The sequence below is a fragment of the Protopterus annectens genome, chromosome 9.part0, assembly GCF_019279795.1.
Source record: "Protopterus annectens isolate FY-2018-M chromosome 9.part0, PAN1.0, whole genome shotgun sequence".
NCBI classification, from domain to species: Eukaryota; Metazoa; Chordata; order Ceratodontiformes; family Protopteridae; genus Protopterus; species Protopterus annectens.
The window spans coordinates 793,632,255-793,653,654 of NC_056743.1; the positions used below are offsets into that span (position 1 = coordinate 793,632,255).

Below are 21,400 nucleotides of genomic sequence, written 5' to 3' on the forward strand. Positions count from 1 at the left end.
AGTAATTTATGTAATGCTGGAGTGAATGATAATGGTTAAAAAAGAAAACGTATACTGCATAAAAATAATGAAAATGTTACTATGGTTTGTTTTCTTTTCTTTTTAAGGTATGTGTACCTATGTCACTGTGTAAAGTGGGAATTAATAAAGATGTTTAATATAAAATAGTTGCATCACTTCTGGTTAATTTGTTTCAGATGCACTGATGTGCAGGAAGTTAGTAGATTTATAGGTGTATACTAGGCTAACATCCACTGGGGCCTTTATAAGCCTTTCCAGGCATCCCAACTGAACTGCATCTTTTAAGTTTATGTGCCTTAGAGGTTATTTCTGTGGATTATATGTACGCTGCAGCAAGATTTACAGGCTGCCTCTGTCCATTAGAGAGACAGGTGCTATAACTGAGGTATATTTCCAATTTCCCATCCGCTGTCCAAGTTTCTCCTGAAAAAGGTTAAGGAACAGCTCTGCTTCACATGTGTTTCAGAGAAGAGGAACTCTCTTAAGACACATACCTGTCCCTCCAACGTACCCTATTTATGTTGCAAGCAAAATTTAAAGCCCATATTGGCAAAGTATCCATAGATACTTTTGAGTTATGCTACAGAGGTCTTAATAACAGACTAGCCATATTCATGTGTTATGTTTTCATTTTAAGTTTGACAGCTTTCTCTTCTATTATTTGCATGCATTTATTTACAGTAACACAGCATGTTGAGAAGCAGAAAATGTTTAACATGTAACTTTTAAGTACATTAACTGACACTGATTTACTTACAAGCTGGTATAGATTTTCCCAGAAATCCTGAGTCATAAGGCGAAACAGGGCCAGGAAGGCCCAGCTAAATGTGTCAAAGCTGGTATAGCCATAGTTTGGATTCCTTCCTGCTTTCATACATTTAAATCCTTCTGGACATTGGCTGCAAACAGAAGAAAATTGTCAGGTACACATATGGCAATGGACTCCACAGCAATTCCACAGCATAAAAATATTCATGCAGTGTAATAGTCTACCTTAATTTTTTTTTCTCTACAGTTTCGTCTAGGTTAGGTTTTACTTCCCCCACTCTGTACTGCATGCTTTGTCCAAACTAGATTTCTCAAGACTTGATTTAATATGCAAGGTAAGCATGGTCAGAGGGACTGAGTTTTTCCAAAGTCTACAACAATATGGACTTCTGCTTTAAATTCTCTTTTTGTCACCCCAAAAATGCTATCATATTACTCAATGATTTCTACTTGCTACTCTCTTGTACACAGAGACTCAGAACAAACTGCCTGCATGAACTGAGGCCTCTCTGGGAAAGGTTTTACTCATCTTTAAAGGGGTTCAGAGTTTTCCAATCTACAGATGAAATGTGAACCTTCAACCATCCAATCTCTCTTGGATCGCATAAAGCATCATACCAGCTTAATAACACAGACCGGCATTGCAGCCATTATCTAACTACATTACAATGCAAACTAAACTACTGAATGCTTGCATAGTATACGAATCCTAGGAAGTTACTAGGCTAATGTCCCTAGGGCTCGTACAAGCCTAGCCAAGTTCTATCCTTATTTCCACAATCAGCGCTTATTGCCCCTGTCCAAGAGGGACACAGGTGGAACCCCTAGGGTGACAATCGTTACCCATCCAATCATCCAGACTGAGTTTGAACAGGGCTAATGAGGTGCTTTGTTTGACATGAAGTGAAGGTCGGTTCCAAAGGTGTGGTAACCTCTGGGAGACAAATCTGTCCATTCAAGCAGTTTCTATTAATGTCACATACCAGGTTAAGGTCTTTAGAGCAGGTAACCCGTGTACCATTTGACTTGCGGATATGTAGCATTTTCAATAAAGCAGGGTCAGAGATTGCCTTTTATGCAAGGCAGAGATCGTCTGTGTAGTCTGTATGAAAAAGAATAAAGTGACAGTGATTTCAGATGATCCACACACAACAAGACCTTGAATTTCCATTTTGAGAAACATCTGTGGTCTCTCCAATTGCTGCAGGTGATTGGAAAGGTACATACCAAAAGGGGCATTGTACTTGATTATTGGCCTGATGACAGAAGAGCACAGGGAGCTTATAACTTCTTTTTTTCTGGAGGCAATGCCCTTATTTATGAGATGAGCAATACAGAATGCCCTTCTTACCACTGTGGAGACATGGTGATCAAAGGTAAGGTTGCTGTCAACCTGTGTGCCCAGGTTTCTCACCACTGAGTGCATACTTAGGGTGTTGCTGTTAATGTGGTAGTTACCAGGAACATTGCTCTTACCAAAAGGGATGATGCTACATTTGTTTTGCATCGAGTTTAAGGCCATGACTTTGGCACCAATCATTTGTTCGTCTAAGACACTCTTGTAGGATGTTGACATCATTTGGAGATTCTATGACTGCTCCCAGTTTGCAGTCATCAGCAAACTTTGTCAGCCACACACCTTTGGTTTTTGCTTGTACTTCTGAGAAATAGATACCAAACAGTAGAGGTCCCAGGACTGATCCCTGTGGAACACCAATGGTTACAGGTCTGCAGTTGGATGTGGATTCCCCTATTTTGTATATGTGCTCTATCAGTGAGTCAGTTAGTGACCCATCTAATGATATAAGAGTTGATACCTACCTGGGTGAGTTTGTCAATGATGCCCGAGGGGATGATAGTGTCAAAAGCCTTGGCTAAGTCTAGGTAGACTATATGCACAGATTTCCCCTTGTACAGGGCCTTGGTGACAGTCTCAAAGAAGTCCACCAGGTTAACAGGCATGATCTCCCTCTGACAAATCCAAACTAAGTTGGGTCAAAGTGTTTGGAAATTACATGCATCTTTGTTGATAAGGTCCATTATGATTTGCTCCATGGCCTTGCAGATAAGGCTATTCAGGCTAATAGGTCTACAGCTCCCAGGGTCAGTGGAAGCACCACCTTTGTGCAAGGAAATAAAGGTGACTGTTTTCCATTCAGCTAAGACAAAGCTGGTGCTTAAACTATGACTGAGGAGCGTAGCCAATGGTGCTGGTAATTCTTGTTAGAGACCATGTAGGATGCAGCCTGGGATGTTATCAGGTCCCATAGATGCTGTGATTTTGGCCTTGGAGAGGGTGCTTGTGACCTGCTCTTTAGAGATACAAGGTAGGGGACAGATGGTACAGATGTCATGGGGTAATCAATTACTGCATTACAAATGTATAAAAAACATAACAATCATATTAACTGCCACAACAGCTTTCAGACACCTTTAACTCTTCACTTTTACAGCATGTTCCCTAGTGGTCCCAGAAGCTCAATACACCCCAGGATCAATCACTAAGCACATATGGCCAATTAGTCAAGACACTGAGAAAGCTGGAGATTGAGTAACATCTACCTAACTGCTGAGCCATTCTAGGACCATTCCACCACCCTCTCCAGCCAAAAACAATGAGAGAGAAATTGATGGGTAATTCAACCTGCAACCACTATGCAGTACTGTGTAAGGCAAACAAGCGCATACCAACAGTGGAGGCTGACGGAATCAAACTCTGGACAACAGCTTGTATATAGATCAGTGCCTTAGCTCTGTGTGTCATAAAACTGAGTACCTAACCAAAAAGAATCCATGAAGTTATGTCCATTACTTAATGACATACATAATGATCTGTTCTATTAGTGTCCTCTACAAAAGCTGGGGCTAAGGTGACACAAAAGGGGTGACTGATCAGACCCATACTTCTCAGCTGCTGTGATTTAGCCACAGCACATTTCTGCCTTCAGGTTTTGTCTTGTTTTCTTCCTTGTGGACTTAAAAGCTTTCTTTATAAAGTCAGACCATTTTAAGTGTACATACTGCATTAGAGAACAGAACTAAGGCTGCATAAAGATCCCTTTAACATTAACTATAATGAGTCTACTACCTGAACACCTTTCATTCTCAGAAAAAAGAACTGTGATTTTAAAGTGTAGCTATAATTTTGTAATGCACAAAGGTATAATCAGACCATGAATGTCAGTGCAGTTGTGGGTTCTGACAGAAGCACCCATGAGTAAGACAGTGGCTGCCTAAGTGTGGCTATCACTGTGTGAGAGAGAAACAGCTGTATGCAGGAGCTAAGCTAGATCCTACATACAGCAGCAGTAGGAATGACAGCAAAGAGCTACTAAGGCAGTTATCACAGTAACCCCTTTCATAGCCTTTTTTCCAAGTTGGCAAATTTATATAACCTGCCACAGTCCTGCATCATCATTCTTGGAACATGCAGCATAGCTCTCTACCTCTTATCACAGGAGTAAGGGACTAGAATTTCTGTAGTCACCAAAAGGCCAGAAATAAGGGTTCATTTTATATATTGCTCTGATATACTACTTAGAAAATTAATAAGCTGAAGACTTTTAGTACCTTATGCTGTCTGTAGGCCATAAAGTCTGAAACACGTCTGTCATTATTTAGCTAATACAGTCTTGAAAATATGACCAAAACAATGTGGCTAATGCAGGGACATTCTGTGAAATCAGGGACAGTTGAGAGGCATTTGTTGTGGGCTGCTCTACAGTAACTAGATTACCAACTGGCTGAAATGAAAGGCAGTTCTTTTCCTCTCTGTTTTGGTGGCATGTACTGCAGCTAGTGTAAGTGCGCAAGAAGTTTCACTCATCTATTTGTAGCTGTGACCAGTTGGTTGTCATTTTATTGTACAACAGCATGTGGATAAATCCTGTTTGTTTTATACGAAAGTCTGAACAGACCATGCAAGACATATTTTCAAGGGAGACCCAGGAAGAAAAACTCCAAATTACAATCAAAAATAATATATAAAGCAATAAAATACAAAAACAATGCTGTAAACAACCCAAGGATAAAAACACAAGGCAAATCTAAGGTGCATATGACAGAATAGACAAAAATTAAGAATTTTTTTAGATAGTAAGGAGGAGGCCAAAAATAAGTTGGTGAAGGAGAGGGATGATTTAGGAGAGTAATTATATAAGAGATAAATGAGGGAACTAGTGGATAAAGTTTACTTACTATTGTAAGCATATTATGTGGTGTAAGACAGGTATAATTAGTAGCTTATATTGTTCAGGGTAGGCAGCAAGACATACGAGGAAACAAGAAATGAAAAACTGAGTAGTAGATGGTCACTTTGGTGTCAGCTACTAGGGCTGGAAGGTTATGGGGTTCATAACAAGTTGCTGAAGGGAGAATGTCAGGAGTTGAGCAGGTGGGATTTAAGATTGAGTTTAAAGGTTGGTATACTTGACAGTTGTATAACTTGGGACAGGAAGCTGTTCCATATTTTAAAAACCTGGCCAGTGTATAAAGCATCACCATATAAGTTATGAGAGTTGTTCTAGGTGGTAATATATTTGTTGATGGAGTGCAGGTGTCTAGTGGATGTGTACCACTGGATTAGTGCACACAGTGATGCACATACAGACAGACGGTAGAGGATTTTATGGTCAGTCTTGAGCTGGTGAAAAGTAAAGCAGTTATGAAATTCCATTCAGTTTAATTGACTTAGTGCTGTGCAGTACTGAGCTCTATTTGGGAGCTTGGCTGCAAATTTGGCTACTTTATTACCATAAAACTGTCCAAGCTTAGGGAATTGTTGTGAAGTGCTGATGGGTGAAAGAGGAAAATGAACATAGTAAACTTGGTAAAAGATGGGCTGTAGCAATGTGTCTGCAGCCATGGTCAGTGGAAAGAGTTTAGCTGTATAGACAGCACCACATTTCAGGTGGGTTTTCTTGAATATATTTTGTAGATGGAAGATGAATTTCAAGTATGAATCAATGGCCACTCCCAAGTAGTTCAGTGCTGTGAACTAAATCTAAAAAGATTTAATCAGCAAAGAATATGTTGAAAATGTCAGTGTTGGCACACACTCAGATAAACAGCACATGCTTGGGTCCTTCTGGAGGAGAGTATCAGATGTTGTAGGTCTTGCCAGTCAGTGTTCAATGGTAGATGTAAGTTTTGGATAGTGGACTGAAGTTTAAGAATGCTTCACTGTCTTAAGTAAAGGGTAAGGTAATGCTGGTGAGCTTCATTGTGCAGTCCTGAGTTTAATTCTTTATCTCTCCAGTAGTAAGTAGGGACAAGTCATTGTACCAAACAAGGATCTGGAATAATTTCTGAAGAAAGATAAATGGATTTACTCAGTTAAGTGAATAAGAATGTGCAAAATTTGCCAAAACTAAGTATGAGGTTCAGAGACCATCAAAGCTGCTTTGTACACAATTCTAAGGTAACTCAGAGCAAGTCTTATTTGACTGATTCTTGCTAAGTTTGCTATAAAGCATAATTTCACATTTAATGACTGTACTTGTCAACAGGTAACAGAATGCTACAGACTGCATTTCATCTCAAAATAGCTGAATCTGTCAAACAGTGTATTACATCCAGCTACACTCCGTTAAAGCTGACAGGGGAGGGGGCAGAGTAAATTCCTTCACAAATAGCTTGTAATCCTAGTGACCAATATGTTTTTGGTGGCTGTGTTGGCCTGCTAGTGTTGTATCAGAGTGGCAAGTAAATACGACAATGACAGTCCCCATTTCTTGCATTATTATTTCAAGATATATATTTAGGTTCATAGGTAGGTATACTGGGCTATCGGCACTAGGGCCTATAGAAGCCAGGCCAAAAAGGTACCCTGGCTTTCGCCACCAAAGAAAATTATTTTCCTGTGCCCTTGTTGAGCAGAGCCACAGAGGTGATCCCTGGGGTGAATTTCTTATTTCCCATCCAATCATCAAGATTTTTCTTGAAGAGTGCTTATGAGGAGCTTTGTCTGATATAGATAGGTAGTTTGTTCCAGAGTATGGGAAGTCTCTGGGACAGGAATCTATCCCTCCAGCAAGTTCTGTTTATTGTGATGACAAGGTTGAGGTCCCTGGAGTGTGTAGCTCTGAGGGATTGGGATTTCTTTAAGTGGAGCATGTCCAACAGCTCCGGATTTGACATAGCTTTGTATGTTAGGCAGAGATAGTCTCTGAGTAGGCGATATGCGACGGAGTAAAGCTGGAGTTTTTTGAGACAGTCTGCGTAGGGCATCTGTTTGAGGCCGGTAATCCTCTGTGAGGTATTTCTGCAGCCCTTCCAGTTGCTGTAGATATCTTGTGAGGTACACACCAAAAGGGGTGTTGTACTCTATAATGGGTCTAATGAGTGATGAGCAGAGGGGAACAATGATCTCTTTTTTCCTGGATGAGAAACCTTTTGTGATGAGATGTGCCACGTAGAAGGATTTCCTGACTACTGTGGCGATGTGATTATCAAAGGAGAGACTACTGTCCACCTGTGTCCCAAGGTCTCTTATCACACTTTTGGTGTTAAGTAGACTACCACCTATGTTGTAGCTCATGGGTACTGAGTTTTTACCAAAGGGGATGACAATGCACTTTTTGGCATTGAGCTTGAGGCCATGGCTTTGACACCAGGCATCTGTCTCAGTGAGGCCCTTTTGTAGGGCGTCCACATTGTTAGGAGTTTCAATTATGGCTCCTAGTTTGCAGTCATCTGCGAACATCATTAGCCAAAGACCTTCTGTGTTAGCCTGTACTTCAGAAAAGTAGATACCAAACAGAAGAGTACCCAGGACTGAACCCTGTGGTACTCCACTTGTCACTGGTCTGAAGTCGGATTTGGAGTCTGCTACTTTCACAGTGTGGGTTCTGTCAGTGAGCCAGTTTGCAACCCATCTTGTGGCATAAGGATTTATACCTAGTTTAGTGAGTTTATCTATAATTCCTGAGTGGGGGATGGTGTCAAAAGCCTTGGTGAGATCTAGATAGGCTGTGTGAACCACCTTACCCTTGTCTACAGCTTTGGTGACTGCTTCAAAGAAGTCAGTCAGGTTTAGGAGGCATGATCTGCCTTTTACAAACCCAAACTGGGTGGGGTCCAGAGTTTGGAGATTACCAATGTCTTTGTTTATAAGTTCCATGATGATACATTCTATAGCCTTGCAGACCAGGCTCATAGTTCCCAGGGTCCATGGTGGCTCCCCCTTTGTGGAGTGGGATAACTGTTGCTGTGCGCCATTCAGTGGGCACAAAGCCTGAGGTGCAGCTATGATTGAACATGGTGCTTAGGTGGGGTGCCAGTTTATTATGTAGTTCATGTAGAACGCAGCCTGGGATGTTGTCAGGTCCCATCGATGCTGTGTTCTTGGCTTTGGAAAGTGTAGTTTTTACCTGTGCAGCCTTGATTACAGGAACTTTGCATTCTTCCGGTATAGAGATGGGCTCTTTATGGGGTGAGGGGGGGTAAAGTTAGCACTGAACCCATCTTCCAGGATGTTGGCAATATCAGCTGGTTCTGTATATTTAGTGCCATTGTGCTGTAACTCAGAGCAGATCTGAGTGTTTCCATTGAGATTCTTGACATAGCTATAGAATGCTTTGTGGTTGTCTTTAGAATCAGTGGTGATTTTATTGTCATAACTAGCTTTGAAGGATTTTATGAGGACTCTCAGCTTTTTACTGAGGATGACCAGGGAGTTCTTCCAGTCATGGGATTTTACTCTTTTTTGCAACAGTTTCTTTCTTCTGTTGTAGAGTTTGTTTATGGCAGGGGACCACCAGATTGGCTTTTTTTTTTTTTTTGGAGGATAGCATCTTGGTTCTGTTAGAGATTGCACGAACCATGCACTCGTGTAAGTGCTTATAAAGTACATTGGTGTACGATTCAGCAGTCATACATCTATTGTCCATCTGCATGGGTGTCGTGAAGTTTGCCACATCTGTCTTAAGAAGGTGATGTATAACTTTCTTAAATGTGAACTTAATATGGTTTGATTACTTTTATAGAAGTGTAAGTTTGCCTATGTTACAAGAGATAATTCAATAAAGGTGTTTAAAAAACATGGCTAGACATGTATTTCCTACATAAAAATGGTCTATGTTTTTTTTTGTTGCTGTGTTACTTTTGGTTGAACAAACTTTTGCATTTCTTTATTACACTGTTCTGCATAAAAAATGATTTCAATCCTCCAGGACAAAAAATGTTCTGAAGACATATGGCAGCCTGAATCTGACACCTGCCTCTCAACATTCCCTGACTGCTGGAATCAATCTTTTTCTCTTCTGCATGGTATAGAGTAAATTATTATTTTGCACAAGCACTCTACTGTCTCAGGCTTTTAATACTTTGCTGTTTTGCCACAGTTTTGTCAGATTAACTCTTTCTGCTAGTAGGTGTCCATCTTTACTAATAACGGTCTTGACTGTTTTCTCATGGCCAGATGTGGAGCATAAACATAGTGTGCCCTTTCAATCAACATTTCCTGCTGTGGAATACCAGTCCAGTTGCTTATTTCTGCCTTCATAAAATTCATACAGCTTGCTCCTTCTAGATTTTCCCTATGTGCTCTGCCCTCTAATTCTACCTTTTGAAACATCTTTTCTTGAGCAGTCTCATACCCAGCTAGCCTTTTCTTCATTTTAACCTCGATTTTTGCAGTTTTATCAGCTTATCTGAATATCTATTTAAAGCTTATTCCATTTTTCCAGCCTTTCACTATTTGAGTTGATATAAGTCTTCAGTGTTTCATTTATTTTAATCAGCTCTGAGCACATTTAACTTATTTTTCCTCTAGATTACTGGAAGCCATGCCTTACACCAAACCCGGAGCTTGAACTGCTTTTCTGATTAACAGCTGCAGGAATCTTCCCAGTCGGAGTTTATCCTTCACCTTTTCTACTTGATTTTCTTTCAGGCTTTCTTGGTTTCTTCTTTGCTAGCATCCAAGTAGTGTACTTTACTAGCCAGTACTAACTTTTACTCAAGCTGACAATATCACTGGCTGTTGTTTCTTAGGTTCTGTTTTCACACTGGGAGAGCTGAAGTAAAGCTGTTGATCAGTGGGCAGACATCTTGGAAGTCCTGCAACAAATCTAGACATTTTTGGATTAATTGTTCAATGCTGGGGAAAAAAAAACTGATAGGGAGGAAAGAATATATAGAAAACAATATAAAACATATAGAATATATAGAAAAAAATGAAATGGATAATGTAAGTGAAGAAAAGAAGTGAAATCAATATGACAATGTTTAAAAGGGCAAGGGGAAGGGCTAATGGTAGAAGAAAATTAGACAGAAAATAAGTATTATGGGTTGGCAAGTAAAATTGAGGAAGATGGTGACTCAGAAAAGGGGAAGAACAAAACCAAAACGAAGTTAAATCTAATGGAGGGAAAGTAAGAAAGAGAAAAATAAGAACAAGAAGGAAAATAATGCAAAAAAGGGAAAGAGGTTATTAGGTATTTTGGGAATAAATGTGAACAGTAAGAAATGAAGTAAGGGAGCTAATGGCTGTTTAGTGGTGCACAAAGAAAAAAAAGACATTGTTTGCTGGATACAAGATGCATTAAAAAAAGAAAAAAATTACTCTGGCTAGGGAAAAAAGATTATATGGTTAGTAGAATATGAACCATGTTAATGACAGAAGATGAAGAAAAACATTGGATACTACAACTGTGATACTAGGAATGGTGATGATATGCAACTAGAGAAAAAATGGAAACTGTGTAAGGGTAATAGCAATATACACATACTCAAACATGTCAGAAGGAAAAATGTTTATAGAATTAAAAAATATATATGATAGTACCCATGTTAATAGTAATGACTGGGGTCTGTAATTGTAAGGTAAGAAAATAAGGAAAAATAGTGCAAAATGAAAAGTTGATATAATGGATGCGATGTACAAACTTGAAAACAGGAAAAAGTAGAGTGCACATACAAATGACAATTTTTTTTAAAACAGAACTAAGTTATGTTTATCTTTTCAAATGACATGAAGAAAGTGACAGGTCAGACTGTAAAGAAATATCGGCTGTGTTAGATGATATTGAAGACATATCAAATGGAAAAGGAATAAAATGGAAAACATGGGGTGTAAGTAAAAAAAAAAAAAAAAAAGAAGGAAGGTAGAAGACTATGGAAATCACACATGACAATGACAATATTTCATGAAAGCTGGACAAAATGGTAGGGTATTCTAAAAAGAAATACAATAAACCTTTCTGGAAGTAGATAAAAGGGTAACAAGAAAGAGGAATATAAAAACATGGTGAATGATTTTGAGAAAAGAATAAAGTAGAAGTAATAGAGTAACAGAAATAGAAAATAAAAAATAAGACAATGCTGTATGGGCACATTTTTAAAGGGGTAAGGAAGGAATAATTTTTCACTATTTTTAGGAAAGGGATAAAAAGAAGGGAAGATAAGATAGATGAAATATAAGGTGAGAATGGGGTAGGAAAACATAATCAAGAACAAACTATGGTGAGTGTACATTTGTAAAAATGATGTACATGAAGGAAAACGCTAAAAGAAGGTGGAAAGTAAAGAAAAATTTCAGATACAGCAAAATGTAAATTAGAAGAAAGAAATGGAAAATGTCATAAAAGAAGGGAAGGAAGGATTAGCATCAGCCTTGGAGGATTCACATTGCTCAAGAACTCTTTTGAGTGCTGTCTGACTGAAAAAAATGGGTGAAACAATTTTTCAGCAAACCTCAGTGGTAAGTTTTCTTTGCAGGGGGCAAGTCTCCCTGCAGCCTACATGTGATGGGACACCACCCCCCTCACATACACACTCCCTAGAACGTAAATATACCTACTCCAAGATTATATAACAATGGAGAAAAAAGACATCTCCACTGTTGGCGAAAGTTGTTTCACCCGAACTTCAATTGCCCAGCACTCTCTGAAAGGGCTATCAATCAACTGAGATATTCCTGGACGGTTAAGTTATGGATATTATAAGGGGATGAGTGTAAGGGAAAAAAGTATTTGTGGAAATACTGAATAAATGATTAGAGACAGGGATAGAAAATGAAAAGATATATACTGAATAATAACAAAAAAAAAATTAAGCAATGGAGGCCAATAATACTGAGGGATAATGATTATGCAATCTTTATGAAGAAAATGCAAAAATGAATCAGAATTGCTTTGGAAGAAGTTACAGTGGAAGGGGTATAGAAAGTAAAGGGGAAACAAGTAAATGAAATAATACAAGTAGTAACAGATGCTATTTTAAGGGGGAATAAAGATGTGTGGTTGGTTGCTTGTGGGACAACAAAAGCATTTGGTTCAGTAAATCATGAGACAATTGTGGGATACCTTAGTTTTTGGGAAACTTTTTTGTGGGATGGAGGGTTTGAAAATATAATAAAAGTATGAAAGAAATATTATGAGATGTCTTAGGTAAAAGTTGTGGTAAATGGTCAGTTTGAAAAGAAAATAAGTGAAAAAGGAGGGAAATAGTAATGCCCAATGAGTATATATTTATTTGTGCTAGCAATGAACGTAATAATGCAAATGTTCATTGGTGAAACGAGAAAAGGATGACAACTGGAAAAAGATGCAACATTCCCAGTGTCACTTTCAAATGCAGTTAAGTTGCTGTAACAAAATACAAAAAAAATTGGATGACAGACACTGTGACAAAGAAAGGCAGTTAAGTACAACTGCATTCAAAATATAAAGGATTTGGTGACATTAATAAGATAAATGTTTTATATATTGACTGACATGAGAAACATATAAGGAATGAGGTTTGGCAAAAGCCACAAATGTTAGAAAAATGGAGCAAAACTTTGGGTGAAATAAAGTAGTTAGTTGGTAGAAAAATTGTATTCATATTTTGGAAAGAATGTATATGTTAAACGTGTATATTGGGAAAACTGGGATATTTGAGGAGTATATATATTTCCTAGAAAAATGAAAAAAGAACTGTTGATTTTTTTCAGTTTTATTTGGAGATTAAGACTCAATTCCACTAAGATGGTGAACTGTATATAATAAGAAAGGGTGAGGACGTTTGAAATTAAAGAATATATATATATATATATATATATATATATATATATATATATATATATATATATAGTCTCTATAAACCTTTTTTGGGTAGTAAAAAATATGAATGAGAATGAAAGATGTTTACGTGAAACACTGAAAGATGGAAAAAATGAAAAGTGACAGAAAAGTTAACAGGAGGAGGAGGAGATGATGTGGAAAAAGAATATGATGACAAAATGAAGTTATGGAAAATTAAGATTGACAGAGTTATAATAGACAGAAAGGACATATAGCCAAGATAAGAAAATCATTCTGTGTTGCCCAACTTATAGGTAAAGGTATGGCAGCCTGGTCCAAGGAAGTTATAGTACTACTCTACTCGGCCCTCATCAGACCTGTCACTGAATACAATGCCACCTTTGGCATGTATCTAACCAGACACTTGCAACAGTTGGAATGCCCACAGAGGTTTCACATCAGAAGAATTCTGGGCTTGAATACTCTGTACTACACTGATCACCTGAAGGGTCTGACAGCGGACCATTGCCTGGCTTACAGGGCTTTCTCAGACCCAGCTAATAAGAAAAGTATTATCCTAACACCTCCCCCCAATCCTTAGCTACGTGCCTACAAACATACCCCCTCCTGCATGAAACTTGGGATCCAAATGGTTTGGGGTGTACAGCTAGGGTTATAAGAGCCCTTGTGATCATTAGTTTAGTAACAACCTATGAAACTATAAACACGATAATGGAGAATTATTATTTAATACATCTTTGGAAAGATCATAAGGACGAGGTTAAACAAGAAATAAAATAAAAGAGAAAGATTTAAAGATGTTTATAAAGCTGGACAGTTTTTGTGGTCATTATTACTGGATAAGCTGCATGTAACAGGTAGTATGAAATATAAAGCAATCGAGGAGACAAAATGTAAAGATTGCATAAACTAGAAATGACAAAGCATTTTCTGTATTGTAAAAAGAATAAATATTTTTGGAAACATTTCAGAATGAGTTCAAGTGGGAAGGTTTTAGAAATATAAACGTGGACACTCTGGAACAAGCTACCCATCTATGTCAAGCAAAGTTCTTCATTAGCACTCTTCAAGAAAAATCTTGATGAGTGGATGGGAAATAGGAAATACACCCCGGGAATCACTTCTGTGTCTCTGCTGGACAGTGGCACAGGAAAATAATTTTCTTGGGTGGCGTAATCTATGGAACCTTGCTGGCTAGGCTTACCTAGGCCCTTGGGCCGATAGCCTAGTACCTACCTATGAACCTATAAAATACAAAAAAGAAAAATCGTGAGGTTGACAGATGACATAGCTACTTACTGACAGTTACAGTATGGGTGTTGGGGAAAAGAAGACATGATGAACTGCTGCGTAATAAAAACAGGAATGGTGAAATTGTGTTGGCTGAAATTAAAAGGTATGTTCAAAAAAGGCTTCAAGATCGATATGTTTGTGTGTGTGTGTGTGTGTGTGTGTGTGTGTGTGTGTGTGTGTGTATGTGTGTATATATATATATATATATATATATATATATATATATATATATATACATACATATATATTTTATATATATATATATATGTGTGTGTGTGTGCATACACACACATATATATACATACATTTTATATATATATATATATATATATATATATATATATATATATATATATATACATACACACACACTCATATGTACATATATCATGCTCATATATACATACATGAAAATGTATAAACACATATACATGTACAGGTAGATATAGATAGATATAAATAATGTAGTAAGGCATACGGGGGACATGCATTGCACAGATACTACTGCACACCCACGGGTTTTGTGAGGTACTAGTCTGAAGGGTTCTGATCTACATGGAGTGTACTAGTCTTTTTTCATGCATGGAGCAGATTTGATGCACACAGTCCTGATCTCTCTCTCTCTCTCTCTCTCTCTCTCACACACACACACACACACACACACACACAGGATCTATGAGAGAAACCCTCCCTTGCATAAGTCACACCCCAGATCATTACAAATACTAACCAAGAGATCACACAACCTTAAGTTAAGAGTGAAATGCCCTTACTGCCATAATTCAAAGAACTTGCATCTGCCAAGTAACAGGATATGTTCCATGAGATAGAAGCTGACACCTTTAAATGAAAGAATCAGATGCTGACAAACATACAGTGAGCTAAAGCTGTGCTCCCATGTAGTTAGCCTTTGATATACAAATAATTATGTTGCACTGATCACAGCTATCCTTAATTCATAATAAAATTACATTAAAATAATACTTCTTAACATATTCAAGGCAGACAATGCCTTTCCCTCTTGCTTGCTCTGCATTAAAGATTTTTTGACTTTAGGACCAAACAGAGACAATCCATCATAGGAGGTATGTATAAAGGATGCAATGAAATTGTCTGCAAAATCACACAATTGCAACCAGGCATGACAATGCATAGTAATGCTGATGCCAGCTGTCCTAGCTGCCCCATTGGTTGAATTACAGATTAACACCAGGGACACTTTGGTGAAGTACACTTATACAGCTAAGCTACCATCTGTTTTCTACTGTACATTGTGGGAAGGGATCTCCGGAGGGATTCTGGGGTCTGTTCTGCCAAATTCCTCTATGGAACTGAGCCATGTAAGTAACAATTCCATACCCTCAGAAAGTACAGATAAGTAAGTCATACTTACCTGTAACAGTAGATGTTAGAATTTCACACTACCTCAGTGGCATATGGGTTCTGTGCCTGCACAAACTCCTACACTGGCAGCTTTCCAGAGCTCAGAATCGCCCTTCACAGTGAGTCAAAAGGGAGATTCTGAGCTTTCCAGAGCTCAGAATCTCCCTTCTGAGTCACTGTGAAGGAGATTACCTAATCTCCCATCAAGAGAAGCCTAAACCTGTTACAGAGTAAGTTATTCAGGCTTTTAGTGCTAAGTAGGACAAACCAAGAACCAACAGAAGAGAGAATTGCCTCACACCAACCAATCTGCAGTCATTAAACACTAGCACAAATAAACAAAGCAAACCAACAGCAGACCAAGACTGGATAGCCCCAAACTATATAAAAATAACAGGTATAGTGGGTGGGTGCTGCCACTGAGGCAGTGTGAAATTTGAACATCTACTGTTACAGATAAGTAAGACTTGTGCAACTGTACTATGTGCATCATTCACACTGCCTCAATAGCATATGGGTAGATTCCCAAAGCTTACCCTACCTGGAAGGATACGGATCCATGAGCCCCTGCAGAATGGTCCTCCCAAAGCCTGCTCTGGAATTTGTTAAAGAATCTAGTTTGTAGTGCTTTGTAAAGGTTTGAACAGAGGACCAAGCTGTTCCTCTAGAATGTTTCTAAAGTCCACTCCTTTCCAATATGCCACCTAAGAGGATAAGGCTCTGGTGGAATGTGCCTTAACCTTGCCTGGAATATACTTACCAAGGCAGGTCCAACAAAAAAAACAGCAGCAGAGGACAACCAACGAGCAATGTTTTGCTTAGAGACATGTTGACCCTTCTTAGCCCCACAATAGGAAATAAACAGCTGTTCAGCTTTCCTGAAGGGCTTAGTTCTGTCAAAAGAGTACCTGAGCTGCTTGTCCTCATCCAAGGTATGCAGAATCTTCTCTCCCTTGTTTTTGGGTTCTGGAAAGAAAACTGGAAGATTGGATGGCTTGATTCAGGATAAACTGAGAAAAAACGTTAGGCATGAAAGGAAGATTAGTGTATAGAACAACCCTGATCTTGCGTAAAATCAGGCAAGGTTCACCCATCATGACAGCTTGCAGCTCAGACGTGCCTTGCAGATGTTAGAGCAATAAGCAAAACAATTTTCCAAGAGATGAACTTCAACTCAGCTTGAAAGGCCAATTCAAAAGGAAATAAAATTAATTTTTCCAAGAACAAAGTTGAGATATCAAGGAGGAAGAATTTTTTTTTTTTTGGAGGGGGTCTCAAGTGTAACACTCCTTTCATAAACTGTCTGACCACAAAAAAAAAAAAAGAGAAGAAAGAGAGGGATCCATGGGCAGACAAGCTGAGAGGATTGCAAGATAGACCTTGAGAGATACACAAGACAAACCATCGTTGAGTAGCGCTCTCAAATATTTCAAAAGCAGGGGTAGACGCCATTCTGGGCCCTCTTACACTGTTAAACATAAGATTTTCTAGTTGTTAAGTTTTCTTGCCTCCTTCATTACCAGTTGGACATCCTCATGGAACAAGTGCCTAAAAGGAATCAGGTTAGAATCATCCAGGCTGTCAGTTATAACTGCTCTAAGATGGGGTGCACTAGTCACCCCGACACTCTGTGAGCAGATCCAGGGTGTGAGGAAGCTTATGGTAATTGCTCCTCAGCAATTCCATTAAGTCATTACATCCGAGTGACACCTCCAGGTGCATCTGCAGTTAACTCCTACTAATGCCTGTAGATGTCAAATATTGCTTGTTTATATTTGCATTAATTCCAAAAGCATGCTATGTGCAAGGTTTTTAAATATTTCATCTTAAAGCTTACACAATGGCAAACTCAATTGCATTAATATTTGACCTCTGTCTAGTGCAAGTAAATAGATATTAACTGTTGTTTTTTATTATATTAATTTATATAGACATATTTTTTATATTTTTCTAACTATCTCAACAACCAAGTAAGACATAGAAAACTACTTAGCCTCACATGAAAGCTTTCAGTCAAATGAATAAAATGCTGCTGACAGTATGTCTAACTTGAGTGTTTGCTGAGATATTCTATGTTGTTTACGAAATACTACAAATGTAATAGTTATTGTGTTTACTGTGACTTATAAAATTCAGTTTAAGACCAAGAACCTAAATAATACTACCACTATTAAAAAATGTTCTACTGAAGGGTTTGCCATTTATACTTCTTTCATAACCCCCATAGTTCCAGAGATATGAACATTTGTTTGAAATCACCATTGGCTACTCTCTCAATCACAGTCTAAGCACCAGCTTCATCCCACCACAAAGGTGGTGCTTCTACTGACCCTGGGAACTACAGACCTATTAGTCTGACTAGCCTTATTTGCAAGGCCATGGAGAGAATAATCATGAACCTTTTCAACAAAGATACAGATAATATCCAAAGACTAGACCTTACCCAGTTTGGATTTGTCAAGGGGAGATCATGCTTGTTAAACCTGGTGGACTTCTTCAAGGCAGTCACAAGGGCCCTAGACGAGGGGAATTCTGAGCATACAGCCTACCTAAACCTGGCCAAGGTGTTTGACACTGTCTCTCATTCACATATCATTGACAAGCTCTCCCAGCTACACATGAGTCCTGATATTGTAAGGTGGGCTGTGTGAAATGGCTCTCCGATAGAACCTATACAGTCAAAATGGGGAAATTCATCTCCTACAGCAAACCCATTACTAGTGGTGTTCCACTAGGATCGGTCCTGGGACCTCTACTGTTTAGAATCTGTTTCCCTGAAGTACACGCTAAAACCAAAGGACTGTGGCTGACAGTTTGCGGACGACTGCGTACTGGGTGTGGTCATAGAATCTCCAAACGATGTCAACATCCTTCAAGAAGGTCTTATGCAAACAAATGATTGGTGCCAGTGTCATGGCCTCAAACTCAATGCAAAAAAAATGTATTATCATCCTTTTCAGTGAGAGCGATGTTCCTGCAGATTGCCACATCAATGGCAATACCCTAAGTATGCACTCAGTGGTGAGAGATCTGGGCACTCAGGTTGACAGCAACCTTGCCTTTGATCACCGTGTCTCCAGAGTGGTAAGAAGGGAATTCTATATGGCTCACCTCATAGGTAAAGACATTGCCTTCAGAAAAAGTGAAGCTATCACCTCCCTGTACTTTTCACTCATTAGGCCAATAATTGAGTACAATACCCATTTTGGCATGTACCTTTCAAAGCACCTGCAGCAACTGGAGAGACCACAAAGGTTCCTCACAAAGAAAAGTTGAGGTCTTTAGCAGCTATCTTATGTGGATTGGCTGAAATCACACTCACTTTATTCTGTTTCATACAAACTACTCAGAGGCAATCTCTGCCTTGCATATAAGGCAATCTCTAACCTCGCTTTATTGGAAATCTGTTACATTGTGTTTAACATGGTCTGATGAAGCGGTGATTATCTGTGAAAGCGCTTACCTGTTTGTACTTTTTATAATAAAAGAATCAACAAAATAAAGCAAAGATTGCATTTGCTGTGTTTGGAACCTCTGTGGTTGTTTCTGCTGCTACTATTCTTTTTCTTTGTGGTTCCTTTATCAGAAATGAGGTCTCTGTTGTATCCCATACTCAGAGGTAATCTCTGCCTTGCATATAAGGCAATCTCTGACCTCGCTTTATTGGAAATGGCTCCCATCTGCAAGTCTAATAGCACACAGATTACTCACTCAAAGGAAGTAAACCTGGTATGTGACATCAATAGAACCCACTGGAGGGACAGCCTTGTCTCCCAGAGGTTACCATACCTTTGGAATAGACTCCCACTTCACATCAAACACAGCACCCCATTTGGCCCTCTTTAAACACAGTCTGGATGATTGGATGGGTAACCATAAATTCACCTAGGGGGTTACACCTGTGTCCCTCTTAGACACGGGCAATAGGTGCTAATCATGGTAACAAGGATAAAATTTGGCTAGGCTTGTAAGGGCCCTCGGGCCATTAGCCTAGTAACTTCCTAAGATCCTATGTGAGGACATAATTTGATTCTGTGAAAAGACAGGCTCCGCCCATTGGAAGTTACAGTACAGACTTCCTGATCTTCATTGGAGTGAATGAGTTAAGGAGAACCAATTCTGCCTAGGCCAAAAAGGGGTCACCACAGCTATCTGGTAATTCTTTCTGAAACTTCAGAAGTAACTTGGACATCAACAGAAAGGGTGGGAATGCATAAAAGAACATTGCTATTCAAGGGAACGAGAATGTTTCTGTCTTCTAAGCATGGCTGCAAGGATGTCTCAAACAGAATGTTTCCAGCTGTCTGTTTTGAAAGGATGAAAACAGATTTATTTGAAGTGTTCCCCACATTTGAACCAAATCCAGGCAGACCTCTATCCCAAGTTTCCATTCATGAAGATCCATCCAAGATCTGCTTAGTCTGTCTGCCACTCTGTTTTGCTCTGATGTGATGTATGAGACCTGAAGCATCACAGAATGCTGTAAGGCTAGCTCCCTGGCCATCACTGCCAACCAGCAAACAGGGTATGGCCTTGTACCACATTGTTTATTCAGGTACCACATGATTATGGGGTCATCTGTGACCAATAGAAGGAGACCTGGGGACTATACGTCTACCTCTTCAGCAGACACTTATTACTATTAACTTTATTCTCTTGTGTCCTTCCATAACATTCTCATCTTTCTAAAAAATAATTAACTCTCTCTCCATGTCCTTAAAGTTTCCCTCCTGTTCATTACTCTTCCTCATCTCATTCTACTCCTCTGTCTACTTTGGCAGCAGAATACTCTATTTCTCACATCCATTTATTATCACAAACATAGTCGATGTTTTGAATAACCATGTATTAGTTTACTTAACACAGGCTATCGACTTCTGCTAAGTGTGTCTTGCTACTTGCACTATTACCCTAGCATTCTATAAATGTATTTGAATCTGTTTTATCTGTTGTGTGGAATTTCTCTCATTGTGTACAATTACTTATCAGCTACTGTTAAGTGCTTTATGTGTTTTTGTGGAGCCCTTCTCCCCAGTTCATTGTAAGATGTTTTATTTGTTGTGGGGCTTTTCTCTCCTTGTATAAAATTCCTTATTAACTACCATTTAAATGTTTTTGAATCTGTTGTGGCGCTTTTTTTTCCCAGGCCTCGGTTGAAAGTGGATCACTGGCTCAGCTGGACTTTCCCTAGTTAACAAAGGACAAATAACTAAATGAAATAAAAATAAGTGGTGAAGAACTTTTAAGTTCTGAATCACTGCTAACATTTCTTTGACATTTATGTGCTTTGTAGCATCTGAAGGACCCCTTTAGCCTTGCGCTTGAACTTCACTGCACACTGTTCTCTATGCAAAAAATGACGGGTCTGCCTGGGCTGACTGAACTAGGATATAGAGAGAGACTGGTCTGGATTGACAGATATCTGATCCCTCCACCACCACTGTAACTCTCATTTCACAAAATCCAGCACTGCTACCTGATCTCCAAGGGAAGCAGTTGCTGAGTGTGACACTTTTTTTTAAGTACCACTGAATCTTTTTCATGTGGAGTCTGGTCTGTGATGTCACGAGGATCTCTAATGACATGAGGCCTAGACTTTGGATAAACTCCCTTACAGACACAACTTTTTGAAGAGAGAACTATTTGAAAATGTTCTGAACAGTCAGGACTATGTCTTCTAGTAGAAAGGCTATACTTTTTCCTGTGTCCATCATACACCCTACGAAGATAATTTTTTGTGAGGGTGTGAGACAGGACATTTGAGGTTCAGCTTAAAATTGGCATGTGATAAGCATCCCTCAGATAAAACCACAATCAAACAGTAGTCCGGAAGAAGGTCTAAGACTGTCTGCAGGGTGAGTATTTTGAATTTGGATGGCTTCAGAAAGGTAATAGATATCCTAAATCTA

General features: G+C 38.9%; 1 protein-coding gene across 4 annotated transcripts in view; it reads right to left on the reverse strand.

Moving 5' to 3' along the window:
* SCN8A (sodium voltage-gated channel alpha subunit 8) overlaps positions 1-21,400 on the reverse strand; it is a 1,580,263-nt gene that overhangs the window by 1,273,162 nt on the left and 285,701 nt on the right. For all 4 annotated transcript variants that reach the window (XM_044083431.1, XM_044083429.1, XM_044083430.1 and 1 more), the window contains exon 3: positions 779-920. In XM_044083431.1, the coding sequence (XP_043939366.1) occupies positions 779-920 (142 nt within the window). The remainder of the gene's footprint in view (positions 1-778; positions 921-21,400) is intronic.